The sequence below is a fragment of the Lissotriton vulgaris genome, chromosome 1_1, assembly GCF_964263255.1.
Source record: "Lissotriton vulgaris chromosome 1_1, aLisVul1.2, whole genome shotgun sequence".
Classification (NCBI taxonomy): domain Eukaryota; kingdom Metazoa; phylum Chordata; class Amphibia; order Caudata; family Salamandridae; genus Lissotriton; species Lissotriton vulgaris.
The window spans coordinates 1,173,844,027-1,173,858,483 of NC_141685.1; the positions used below are offsets into that span (position 1 = coordinate 1,173,844,027).

A 14,457-nucleotide genomic window follows, 5' to 3' on the forward strand; every position below is an offset into this window, starting at 1 on the left:
ATTTTTTCAAAGGCAGGAACAAAAAATAGATATATAATATTTACCATGTAAGTGCATGAGAAGCAGAAATAAGATGCATTAAAGCACAAGTTATTTACCTTCTGTAACAATATATCTGTAAGAAACAGTAGTTAGTATTAGATTCCTTACCTTCGAATATCCCCAGGCGTCAGTCTGGATCCGGAAACTTTTGCGTAGCAGTACCCCTGCGCATCGGTAGGCATCGTTTGCGGCTCCACATCCGTTGTCGGCGCCGGTATGTCGTCGCCGGGGTACTTAGACGCCGCCTTTGCGCGCTGACGCACAAGTTACTACTTGTGTAACGATATATCTGTAAGAGACATTAGTTAGTGATAGATTCCTTACCTTCGAATATCCCCAGGCGTCAGACTGGATCCGGAAAGGTTTGCGTAGCAGTACCCCTGCGCATCGGTAGGCATCGTTTGTGGCTCCACATCCGTTGTCGGCGCCGGTATTTCGTCGCCGGGGTACTTAGACGCCACCTTTGCGCGCTGACGCACAAGTTACTACTTGTGTAACAGTATATCTGTAAGAGACATTAGTTAGTGATAGATTCCTTACCTTAGAATATCCCCAGGCGTCAGACTGGATCCGGAAAGTTTTGCGTAGCAGTACCCTTGTGCGTCGGTAGGCGTCGTCTGCGGCTCCGCGTCCGTCGTCGGCGTCGTGGGCGCCGTGATGACGTCGTCGGAGTACTTAGACGCCGCCTCCGCGTGCTGATGTCAGTTCTTAGCCACAGCTTTTCCGCGCCAGAAGCGCAGAGCCATGACAAAAACCAACACTGGTGCCAAGAAACTAGGGCCCTGAAAGGGGATGACCTTAACCCTAGATATCGGTTCGCAGAACGGGGAGGATGGGTGGGTCGGTAAGGAATCTATCACTAACTAATGTCTCTTACAGATATATCGTTACACAAGTAATAACTTGTGCATCTGAAAGAGACACGTTAGTGATAGATTCCTTACCTTAGAATAGATACCCCAGCAATACCATCCCTGTGGTGGTGGGTCTTCGAACCAATATTCACACCAGAAAGTCCTGGAGAACGGAACGGCCGAAGTAGCCATCCCTCCGGACTTGACTGTCCAGGCAGTAGTGCCTCGCAAACGTGTGCAACGAAGCCCACGTAGCAGCCTGGCAAATGTCCTACAAGGGCACACCTCGGCCCAAGGCAGTTGTAGTGGCCGTGGCTCGAGTGGAATGAGCCCGCAGCCCAACAGGTGGTTCCTTCTTAGCCAAGGAGTAACACGCCTGGATGCACATGATAATCCATCGAGAAATGGTCCTCTTGTGCACCGCTTTCCCTTTCTTAGCGCCCGCGTACCCAACAAAGAGTTGATCATCCACCCGGAACTGGCGTGTGCGATCCAGATAGAACGAGAGCGCACGTTTTGGGTCCAGACGGTGGAGCCTCTCCTCCTCTCTCGAGGGGTGCGGAGGCGGAAAGAAGGTGGGCAATGTGATGGACTGCCCCATGTGGAAGGCCGTGACCATCTTAGGCAAGAAGGAGGGCCTAGTCCTCAAAACAACCTTGTCCGGATGGACTGAAAGGAAAGGAGCCTTACAAGAGAGGGCCTGGAGCTCACTCACTCACTCTCCTGGCAGAGGTGATGGCTACCAGGAAGGCAGTCTTCAAAGAAAGAAGGCGAAGTGGACAGTTATGAAGTGGCTCAAAGGGAGCGCACATCAGAAATGTTAGAACCAGGTTCAAGTCCCACTGAGGCATCACGAAAGGAACAGGAGGAAAGGTATGAGTGATGCCTTTCAGAAATCTGTTTACTATAGGGGACTTGAACAAAGAAGGTTGGTCAGGCAGCCTCAGAAAGGCTGAAAGAGCCGAAAGATAGCCCTTGATAGTGCCCAGAGCAGAGCCCTGCTGGGCAAGAGAAAGAAGGAAGAGAAGAATCTCAGAGAGAGGGTGTAGGAAGGTACCTCCTGACTATGGTTGCCCCAGACTTTTTGCCCTGTGTTTTAGCTGGTTTTTGACATAGTCGACCTGGGACCCTGCCAATCAGGACCCCAGGCCTACTGCTCTCTCTGTAAAATGGATTCCATGTACCTTAGGTACATTTCCAATTGGTACTGGGCCACCTTATCAGACCCTGTAACTCAGGGCATAGGTGTACCCAGGGCCTACCAGGGGCTGAAGCATGTACTATGCCACCCCTGGCTGGCCTCCTAAATTTGACACAACTGGCTGCATGACAGCTGGGCCAAAGTCGTGCAATCACCCTTTGCTGTAGATATAGTATACCTATATCTAACCCTAAAATGGACACACAGATTCCTATCATTCACTCCTATGGCAGGCCTTAACAATCCTGAAGGCAGAGTGCTTGGAATCGTGTGAGATGGTGCTCTGGCATGAGCTGAGCCTGTCTGCAGCTTGCGGAACCAAGTCCTAATAGCTGTTCCATGATATCACATACCATATACTCTTAAGTGCATTATAATCCTCGCGGTTAAATGCTATCTTTGGTATTGCTTTATCAAAACATGTCGAGTAAGGTGTCATACGAATTGGAATACTAACCCTTTGCCAATTCTGGCGACGGGGTTAGCATTCCACCCTTCTAGAGGGACACGACATGGATGTAACTGTGAACCCCGGTTAAAGTTAAACGAAGCCTCAGCTCCACAAAATGGATGCTGCCACCACAGACACGAGTCTGACCCCCTGCAGCTGGGAGTCCTTCCAGCGAGGGGAGCCTGGACAAAGGGTTTCCTGTCAAGGGCGGTGCTAGCACCGTCCCAGACAGGGTTTTGTGTATCCTGGGTAGGCAGGGCTTTACAGGAAGGTGACTGCTGAGTGGCACCCCGGTGCTCACTACGCATAGGCCGGTCAGAACCAGTTCCAGGAGCACACCAGCCCCTGGCCTGGGGGAAGTCCGGCATGGGAGAGGGGTGTAACCACCCCCCTCCTAGTCCCACCCATAGGCAGGACCTAGTCACCGGGTCAGCCCCCTTTTTTAGTATAAAGATGGGAGCGGGCCCCCTGTTCAAATTAGATCATCTTTGGAATCAAGACACGACTTTCTGCGAAAGACATCAAGATTTCCATCTTCAAGATTCTCCCTTGTGGCTAAGGAGTAGTCACCCTGCATCAAGCGGGCACCATCCTAAGAACACTGCGGTCTGCTGCAAGTCCTTCCTCAGGAATCCGACGACCCAGCTTCCCTGGCACCTCTGACCTCTACTCACCTCTACAGCCAAGCTGAGAACTGGAGTGCGACGAGACCTCGAGGGACCGACGATCGCCAAGACTGCACGACTTCTTTGCAACAAGCCCACCGTGTGCTCCACTGGTGAGTGCTTTGGGGTCCGAGAAGCCCCAACCCTGAGCAGCTCCAGCACCGAAGATCAGCCCTCCAGCATCTCCACGATCTGCGTGGGGCCCTTCTGCTTTTGCCTGCTCACCGCGCTGTGTGGCTACTAGCCGGCTGGCTTGTGGCCTTCTTCACGATGCCCCACGACATCACTGCTGCTGGTCTGGTTGCTCCAGACTGGCCCTTGCTTCCTTCTTCAAGAGAAGCACCCCGGACCCTCCTGGTCCACTCCAGACGCCATTTTGAGTCCACCGCGTGGGCTTGAATTTGCCAAAGCTTTGTTGCCCAATCCTGGGTCCAGCGACGCCGACAGCTTCATCCATCGTGGGACAGCTCGCTCCTCCATCCTGGTCGCCGACAACGCCTCCTGGTCCGTGAGATCTGCGAGCACAGCGTCACCCACTCACCTAGTCGAGGAGAGTACCATCCGGTGCCCTCCTGGTGCCACCTGACTACTGGCTAGTAGTCTCGAACTTGGTCCCCTCTGCTTTCAGGTGTCATCTCCCTTCGATCCAGGCTTGGATCCATCGAACTTTCTTCACTGGTCGCCTGCCAGCAACTTCTTTCTTCCAGGCTCCTGGTCCGTCTACGAGGATTCCCGACGTCTTTTGAGACCTATGCAGCTGCAGCCCCTGGGCTAGGTAACTTCGGCATTTCGGTGCCCCAGCATAGCCTCACTATCCAAGGGTCAGAATCCACTTTCGTTTTCCTCCTACCAGGTCGGGTTCGCCCGAGAACACTAACTCTGTGAAATCTAGCTACCATAGACTTTGTCCCGCATCCTGCGTGAGAGTGCACACTCTGCACCCGAGTCCCCTAGGCCTCCTAGAAGTAATCTGAAGATTCTATAGTCAAGACCTAGCGATTCCAAAGCCTATTAGTACTGTACTTACCTGCTAGTAATTTCGCATTCCACTTTCAGAGTATATGGTTTTCCGTGCCCCTCGGGCATTTGTATATACTGTGCTAACTTAAGTATTTTCGTAAGAGTTTTGTTTTGTGCTTAGTACCCTGTCCTCATAAAGAGTACAGCGCTGTTGTGATTTTAATAAATACACTGTTTATTTTCATAACACTTGTGTGGTGTCCTTTCACTGGGTATTCAAGGGGTATATGTGTGGTATAACAGCTGGCTTAACACGCCCTCTCGAGTCTTTAGCCTTAGACTGCTCGTATCCATGCTACTAGGATAGCTGGTCTATAAGGTTGACTTACAACCAATCATCAATAAGGGTTGCTGGACTGATACATAGTGTTCACTAGAATAGTGAGCACTGCATATCAGGCCACCTTCTCACATTGGTAAGCAGCGGTTGGGATTTGAGCTTGCTGTTGTTTTACCACACGTATCCTAAGAATATCTTGTTGAAAGATCACATAAGTACTTTTAGGTACATATAACTTAGCTTAGAATACTCTGAGTTCTACTGAACCAGCTGTTGCAGCTCCTCAAGGCTTAGCACACCTTGGCTGCAACTCTTAGCAAGGGATCAGTAGGCAAACACATAGTGTAGGTAGGTGCATCACTTACACCACACTAGAATCAGCATGTCAGACAAAGGAGGAAACTCTGAGTCTCCCCTTGTGTCAGTGGACCCTCCACAGGTCCCCACTTCCAGATATGCTGCTCTTAGCTTCCAGGAGATGAGACAAGTGTGTACCTCCAGGAAGCTAAAACAGGGGTCTAACCCCACAATTCCCTTTCTGATTGGTCTCTTAGAGACTTATGATGCCAGGAGGGCTGGTAACCCAGACCCTTCTAATCCAGATGGGAGTATGCCCTCCTTACAGGGTCCCTGTGATAACCATGACCATCCCCTCCAGGAGGCAGATGATGCTGAGGATGAGGATGAGGATGAGTTGTCAGGGGATGAGGCAGACAAGGGACAGGTAGAAGTCAGCAGACTAACCAGGTCCAACTTAAGCAGGCATGAGAATGGTACTAGGGTAACCCTGGGACCCCTCTCAGGCCAGCTTAACATTGGGAGTGGACGAGTTAGGTCTCTATCAAGAGGCTCTGACAGATCCATTCAAACCAATGGCTCTCAGAACTCTGCTCTGAGGAGGATGACCTCCCCTCAGAGAAGAATCTATGAAGCTAAGGAAAGGGAAGTCAATCTGAGGATTAAAAGGGAAGAACTTGCCCTGGCCAAAGAAAGACTTGCCTTTGCTAGAGAGCAGGAATTGAGTGGGTCAAAACCCACTGGTGGCAGCAGTATACCTAGCAATAGGGAAAGGAGTTTTGATACAAAGCACCTGAATAAGATAGTGCCCCCCTTTAAACAAGGGGATGACATCCACAAATGGATAACTGCTTTGGAGAGGGCCTGCACTGTGCAGGGTGTTCCCCAAAGTCAGTGGGCAGCTATTTTGTGGCTCTCCTTTGAAGGTAAAGGTAAGATAAGATAAGCTCCTCACTACTAGAGTTGAGGATGCTAACAATTACCAAGTCCTGAAGAATACACTGGTTGATGGGTTTGGTTTAACCACTGAACAGTACAGGATGCTGTTCAGAGACACCCAGAAACATCAGTCTCAGGATTGGACTGACTTTGTTGATTGTGCCACTAAGGCTTTTGAAGGCTGGCTACTGGGTAGTAAGGTTACTGATTTTAAAGGATTGTACAATCTAATTATGAGGGAGAAAATCTTAAGTAATTGTCAGAACCAGTTATTACACCAGCACCTGGTAGACTCTGATCTGACCTCTCCACAGGAATTGGGTAAGAGGGCAGACAAATGGGTCAGAACCAGGGTCAGGCCTAAGAACCAGGGTGGTGACCAAAAGAAGGAATCAACCAAGCCTCAAGAGAAGGGTGGGGATAAATCCACAGAGAAGACTTCCCAAGGGCCCCAAAACTCCAACAAGGGTGGTGGGTCCCAGAACACTCCTTCAGAACAGAAGAAACCTTATTGCCATACCTGTAAACAGGTGGGCCATTACAAAAGTGATGCCAGTTGCCCTAAAAATAGCAATAAGGGAAATATACCCCCAGGTAATACTCCTAAACCTCCTGTTACCACTAGTGGTAATCCCCCAGGTGGTGGGAGTGCCCCCAAGAATGTGGTGGGCATTACTTTGGGCAATCAGGAGGACTATGGCCTAGCCAGGTCCCCTGACCACACTCTTGTCTGTGAGACTGGCATGGGGTTTGCCAACTTCACTACTGGACCCCACATTTTGGGAAAGTATAGACAAGAGCTCCTTATCAATGGTCAGAAAGTTGAGGCATACAGAGACACAGGGGCCAGCATCACCATGGTGATTGACCAACAATATTTGCCACCATCATGCCGTTAGGTGCAGTATTGGCCCTTAAATATTCGGTCATGATGGCTCCATGGAGTGTGACCTTGACCCATTGTCTCTTCATAGCTGTCAGGGAGTTTCAGTCTTCTGACTGGTTGCCCAATGGGGTGCTCCCTTCAGCCCCAGCAGAGATGGGGTTTTCAAGATCTCTGCAACCATATCGTCCCCAAAGCTTAGGCCCTGGTTATTTTCCATGATTGAAGAAGTAAGCCTGTCAGTAATGGAGGTCTGCTGTACCAAGGTATAAGCAGACCGGAAGGTGATTCAAGATATAGGAAAAGTAGAAGCTTTTGTATAAAGATGATCTTGAGGTTCAGGGAGTGCCAGTGGCTGCTCTTTTCAATGTTGAGAGAAGTCCCACGGATGTACGCCGTACTAGAAATATAAAAACAACGAAGGAGGGGGCTAGGGGCGCTTACAGGTCCAGCATACATGCCCCAAGACCAAATTAATTTATGTCAATTAGGTATGCGGTTCCTAAGGATACAGAGAGAGAATTCAAAGTAAGGCTCTGATTAAGACCATATTGGAAGCGTAACTTCTACAATCTGACTTGCCCCAGCTACTGTGTAGTTCCCAGTACTCCATATCAGGTTGTTGCTTGAGTCATGAAGTTGGAAAACCTGAGCATGCACAGTTACCCACCCAAAAATCTGAGCTTGTAGGAAGCTGTGAGTCGTAGTGGACACCGGAAAAAGCATTTACGTGCTCGTGCATTGCTTACTACAACAGGTAGTAAAGAAATAAGGAGAGGGCAAGCAAAGTTGAGTGAGGGGTGGAGGGGATAGGTTTTCTCCCTTTTAAGTCAGGAAAACAACATCTGACCTTTGATCTCCTTCTTTGAATGAACAGCAAATGTAACGAGATAAAAAAGAGTAATTACAGCCCTGTTTACAGAAAACCTTGGAGCGAATACTCATGTGAAGTGCTCTTTGACAAAGAAAAAAGAAGTTCCTAAAGCAGCTGCTAAAATGGGACAAGTGTAAGGCTACAAATAATGGGGCAGTGCTCTGCGGGAGGGAACAACCCACAAAAAAAGAAAGACAAATAGAAAAGAGTAACCACTTGGAAGCAAGGTTTTTTAAATGGCACTCAAAGAAACAAATAAACAGCAATGGGTGGGCTGTAAGCCCACAAAGTATATACATGTCTCTCCTAGACAGCGCAAGTGGGGTCTACGTGAGACGTAAAAACTCAGGCCCTGTACATACCCAACAGGTACATGAATGACTAAGCATTGCAGCTATACTTAATTTAGCATTACTGCTATCCTGAATTTACCAAAATGCTGAAAATATGAAAGACAGTCAAAACAACCAAAATGGCTGAGAGGAACTGGGGGTTGATATTAAGAGACATTTCAGCTAAAGAACACATTTGCTATTAATGGACAATCATAATGATGAGGAAAAAACATCTTAAGAAATGTGTAGTTTATCCTCCTAAATAAACACAACTAAGAATCTCTGGGTGCCCATTCTATCTATGACAAGACACTTCAAAAACAAAGATATACACATTTTCAGTACTTCCATCCATGAAAATTAATAAAATAAAATTAAAAAATTAGGTATTTGCAAAGCGCGAACAATTTCCCGAGGGTGTCAAGGCCATGGGGGCCGTTGGGAAGATTAAGAGAGCTATTGCCCAGAGCCACATGGTGATGGGCTAACCTGACGCTGGCTCTGGGTCTCGAACAGTGTTCTGGAGTCAGACGCCCTGGCCGCTGCGCCACACCTCGATATTAACTCAGGAGCAGTACTCCTTGTTCAACAACTCACATATACTTATACTGTGCAGTTTAAACTTGAACACCAAGAAAGCATTGCGGAACAGGTGAAAGGAAACCCACACAACAAATTAAACAGACAATTGAAATTAGCACGCTTCAGATGTGACAAATGCAAATAAAGGCCTTGATGCCCTTCTAATTATAACATGCAATGCCCATGTTTTCACATTTGCTTCTGTAAACTTTAGAAATATACATCACCTTATTCAAGAAGTTTACAACCTTGCCCTTGGCCTCTTCTGAACAAAGACTCTGAGGAACAACATCTTCATGAAGTGTATCCTATCAAAACATGATTGTAGAAAAGAAAAATGCTGGAAAACTGTTGCACTACAGCAAACAACGCAAAAGTTCTTGACAAAAACATCATCTTTTTCAACTAGCAAATCTAATTTTAGAAACTAAAACCAGTCAATTAGGACCTAAACAGAAAGCCTAAGAAAGGAATAGCTACTCTCAGAAAGAAACAAGGTACTTACATGTAACAAAATCTATGTAGCTTGGGCTTTTCTAGATTACATGGGAGATTTTGCCGTGTAGTGGCTTCGTCCGGAGTATTGCCTACACTGTTTTTTCCTCTCTATTGGTATCAAATAGAGGTAGAGTTGCATCGAAACACTTTTCCTGTGAAAACTCACCACCTTCACTGGGGAGGTAGGTGGGTCGCTAGTGAATCTAAAAGAGCTTAAAGCAAACCTATTGTTACAGGCCAGTAACTTGTTTTTCTGCAGCGCGGGTCTCTTCTATATTTACATCAACTATGTAGCAGTTTTTGTTTTTAATTCTTTTAATTAAGAACATTAGCAGGGCATGTAAAAGGCATACATTACATATCTTGCTTACGATAGTCATTGTGTACAACAGTGTCGTTACAAAATTTTGGACTACAAAAATAAAGATGCAGATGCAAAGGTCAGACTTGGTTGAACATTGACCCACACTTGGACCTCCCCGAACTCCCTCCCCCCTAGTCAGAATCTTCCTCCCCATCAGACAATGGTGGATCGCTCAGAAAACCCCTATACTCATTCCAGGATCCCCAGACCTTGCCCAACTTCCGGGGACAGCCCCTGTTCAGGTACACCACTCGTTCCGCCAACATTGCAGCATTAAGGTCCCTACACCAATCACTAATCACAGGTACCTCCCTCGACCCCCAAAAATTGGCTAAGTTCCGTTTGGCATACATTATCCCCAGTGTCACCCAGTCCTGAGCCTGATGGGTGAGGTCGTTGGGTTTCCAAATATTCAGCAGGCAGCATCTTGGTTCGGGCATCACCGATTCCTTCACTACCTGCGACATAGTTCTCATAACCCTGGCCCAGTATGCCTCTATCCCAGGGCATTGCCATATGGTGTGGAAAAAGGTCCCGTCCTCCCCGCAACCTCTCAGGCAGAGACGGTTGTCAGCCCTTCCCATGGTGTGTAAAGTGAACCGGCTGTATTACACCCTGTGAAGTATTTTCAGCTGTACCAGCCGCAGCCTGGAGGGTATGGCCACCTCCCGTGGGGAAGACAGTGCCGTCAGCCAGTCTGCCTCATCGAATTCACCTATATCCTGAGACCAGTTGTGTTGTAGTTTTACCATTGGATGCGGTAGATTGTTAATTAATTTACGATACGTGAAAGAGGTCGCCTTTTTGGGCATATGTTCAGTGAGTAGGCGATCCTCTAAGGGCGTAGACTCTGGCACGTTAGTCCCAGGTGAGAGGACAGACGCCAAGGCATGAACCAATTTGGAGGTGTCTGAACCGTTAAGTGGGTGCTAGATCGTACTGTGTCTGGACCTGCTCGAATGGTATTACCGCGCCGTTCTTCCATAAGTCACCCACCGTGGAGATGCCAATCATGTCCCATTCCCGGAAGCCCTTACTGTTACGAAGTTTACCTAGCTGTCATGTGCACCAGAGCAGTGTCATTTGGGTAATAATATCCTTGCATTTAAGGCGACCCTGGGCTACATACCAAATATCCACCGTGTATGCTGTGGGGCCCAATAGAAATGAGGTGTGTCTTTTATCATTTCATTCATTTAATCTTTATTTCGATACAATTTATCATAAAAGTTACAATAACAAGACCAGTATTTAAAAAATATTTGGAAAACCATTACATCGTGCAAAATAGCGGGTAACCATAGATACAGACGATAGTGTATCTCGGAGAGGAGAGATATTCATTATTTAAAACTTAAATAAATTATTTAAAAGGGCACAATAAAAGATAATTCCTTAAAACACAGTCATTTTCACCATCCTTCACTAAATTTGTAAAAGATCAACATTTTTCTCCCACCTTTCTTCTTAAAAAATATACTGCATGGAGGAACCTACTGATACCAAATACTAAAACCTGCCGCGTGTCAGATAAAACAATTCTTTCAGCTACTCTATACTTCCACACACCAATATTTATACAGAGGGGTTTGATCCATTTTCTCCTTTGAGCCACATAAGCTGGACAAAAAAAAACACATGCGTAATGTCCTCCCTCATTTTCTCACTACACATGGTACATTTATCATCAGAACTTTTGTTCCACCTTGCCAAACAACTTTTTAACATCAGTGTACCATATCTAAACTTTAAGTACAGTGTTTTAGCTAAGGGTGGATTTACTTCATTCAAGAAAGGTTCGAAGTAGGGGTCTGATTTAAACACAAGAAATTCTTTGGTTAGGGAGCCATTTGCTATATCATTCGTTCTATGTTCAGTCAAGTAGGCCCAAAAGGTAACTTTTAAAATCTTTTTTGAACTAGAAATAAATGCAGTAAGATTTTTCCAAAAGTGTAATAACCCGACCCTCTCTAACCACACTCTAATATGTTTAAACCATATGATACAGTTAGAAACATCCAGGTCTTTTATCTCCACTAGTACTGCTCTATAGTGAAGGAGCTCGGGTGTGGTCCAAATCCTGACCCAAAACATTAAAGGCCTAAGTATTGCATAATGATCTGTGCGTCTCATGTTAAGATCAGAAATCATTGGAATTGTAGGAGTGCGCACAGGTATTTTTAAAAGAGTCCTATAAAATATATTCTCTTTCACCTCGAATGACTTTTTGCAGTTCGGGCCCCACAATTCTACCCCATATAAGGCTGCCGCTTGAGCATTGGCTCGGAACACCTCAAGTGCTGGTAGCACTGCTTTATTCTAGCTGTCCCCATGCCTTTTTAAGATTGGGCGGCTATTCTGTGTTAGCAGTAGCTTACTTTTTTCAATTTGCGATTTCCACTGCATTTTGGAATCAAGGGAAATGCCCAGGTAACTAAAATTTTGTACATGTTCCAACTTTTGATTTTCTAAGACCAGGTTTCCCCTAAATGTACTGTGGGGATTTATGGACATGTATTTTGTCTTGCTAGTGTTTATCTCTAGGCCTTTTCCCCTGCAGTAAGAGTAAAAAGTATTAAGCAAGCATTGCAAGCCTTTAGCAGTTTGGGAAATTAAAATAGTGTCGTCCGCAAACAATAGGGCTGACACTACCTCACCCCCCCAGTTTGGGAGAATCATTATTACATTTGCTTAGGAAGGTAGGGATGTCATTGACAAACAAGGAAAAAAGAGTTTGTGCGAGTATGCAACCTTGGCGAACACCCCTTTTTATAGGGATGGGACTAGTCAGTTCGCCACGTGGACCCCACCTCACCTTTGCAAAGTTGTTTTGGTGTAGTCTTTTTACTTGGTCTAAAATGTTGGTCGGTAATCCCTGTCTGTCAAGTGCCTTCCAAAGCAAGTGCCTGGGGATGAGATCGAATGCGGCTCTTAGATCGACGAACGCAACATACAAATGGCCCTTCCTTAAATTTACGTATTTCCAGCACAGATTAAACACTTGGTCTATAGTGCTGATTTTAGTTCTGAAACCCGCTTGAAATTTAGTGAGTATGTCTCCATCTTCAATCCATAAATTAATTCGATTTAAAAGGTGCCTAGCATAAATTTTTTGTAGTAGATCAATTAAACTAATAGGGCGATAGTTCACGGGATCGCCCCTACCACCCTTTTTAAAAATACAGATAATTTCTGCCCCCCTTCACGTAGCCGGTATGTCTGCTCCCGCAGCTATAAAATTGCACAAATGATTAAGATACGGCCCCCAAATACTTGTTTCATGCTTAAACAAGTCTCCTGGAATAGAGTCGAATCCTGGGGCTTTACCTTTTTTCACCAGATTTATAGCAGTAATTGTTTCCTGTAGGCTAAATTCTAAGTAATCATCATTCTGATTGGGCACTACCAGATCATCCCCTTCAGCCTCAACAGCCTCAATTTTCGGTGCTGCATAAAGATTTGTGAAATGGTCACTCCATGTCTTTTCATCCAAATAGACTTCTCTAGAGCCTTTCACTTTCCTATTTCTGTTAGCCATTATTTTCCAAAATACAAAGGAGTCTTTGCTCCTCGCAGCAATCAGCATATCTGACCAAATCACTTCGTCCCAGACAGTTTTAGCATTCACAAGTACCTTCCTATAGTTTTGTCAGGCTTCCCTGTACTTGAGAATATTTTCCTTATTTTTAATTAAATTTATCAATTCAGTTTTAGCACTCTGGCATGCTTTATCATATCAGGTTTTCCCTATTGGCTTTTGCGTTCCTGCCGCTCTATCTACCTTAACTGTCTTTGTTAATAGGGGGACTATTTCACTAATGAACCCTTTATGTGATTCTAAAAATAAGCCCCCATCAATTACAGCTTCAGTGTTTGTATAAAAAGAAAAGGTGGAAGCAAATATCTGATAAATATTTGCCAGATTTGTGCCATTATCAAGTGTCTGAGCCCATTTAACTGCGCGACGATTATTAGACACAATTACATTGTCAGCGCTTGATGGAAGAGGGCGGTTATTATCAGATGCACAGGGTATCATCCCACCTTTTAGAATTAATTCAAGCGGCCGGTGGTCAATTTCCACTCTTAACACCACCTTAGAATCAATTGCATACTGCCATAGGTCAAGGGATAGTACTATATAATCTATTTTACTATAAGAGTTGTTCCTATGAAAGGTTGGGACCATCGGTTTGTCAGAAGGAAGACGCCCACTACATGATCTTAGACCATGGGTTATCCTCAGGCTCGTTATTTAGAGTACTAGTGGTGTACAGGGGATCGTTTTTATACTAGATAATTCAGGGATTTCGTTTGCGAAATCTTCATCCTCCTGAATGGAGTCTAGTCCTTTTATAGGCTCATATTCACAGTTAAAGTCTCCTCCTATAATTATACCTGTACCTATTTTAATTCTACTTAAAACCTGGTCCAGTTGGGCAAATACTAGTGATTCCTTTGTTGCCGGGCAAGGTCGGCTATAAACATTATATACATGCAGGTCCCTCTTATCATTGGTCACAATTTTAATACCAAGAATATCAGGGGAATCCGTCTCTATCTGCTTTATAGTTCCATTAATGGTGATTTTCAACCAAATAACTAAAATTTCCAGATGGCCTACCTCTATTTGACGGGATAGCTGCAATAAAAAAACTTTTATAGCCCACTCAATGTACATTCTTGGTTGCCCATGTTTCCTGTAATAAACATATGTCACTTTTCTCAATAAATTCATTCCACCCCGGGTCTCTTGTATTCTTTTTTAAACCAGCGATATTCCACGAAATTATTTTTAGGAAAGTATTAGCATTTTGATTAACACATGGTAGATTATTAGCACTAGGACTTAAAACCATTTCAATTGGGGACACTACCTCATCGCCAATCTCGGTACCCTTTTCGCTTGTCCTTCCAATTGCTCCTACATTGTCCTTATACACTGCTCCCACATTTGATTCCATCCTAGTGGGATCTTTCTGCGTATTTAGTGAATGCAGTCAATCCACTGATTCCAACTGGGATAACTCTTGATATCTATTAGAAATTACAGTGGGGCATGTGATATAAGGTATTGTTGCCAAGTTATTACATTGAATTTTGTAGAAGTGGCCCAATGGGAGGGCATGAATGTTTGCATAGCTTGTGGCACTTTCTTCGTGTGCTCTCAAT

At 45.4% G+C, this 14,457-nt stretch overlaps 1 protein-coding gene across 2 annotated transcripts in view; it reads right to left on the reverse strand.

Moving 5' to 3' along the window:
• The window catches only part of FIRRM (FIGNL1 interacting regulator of recombination and mitosis), a 3,285,109-nt gene that overhangs the window by 98,127 nt on the left and 3,172,525 nt on the right, over positions 1 to 14,457 (reverse strand). For both annotated transcript variants that reach the window (XM_086964357.1, XM_086964349.1), the window contains one exon: positions 8,651 to 8,731. In XM_086964357.1, coding sequence (XP_086820483.1) covers positions 8,651 to 8,731 — 81 coding nt within the window. The remainder of the gene's footprint in view (positions 1 to 8,650; positions 8,732 to 14,457) is intronic.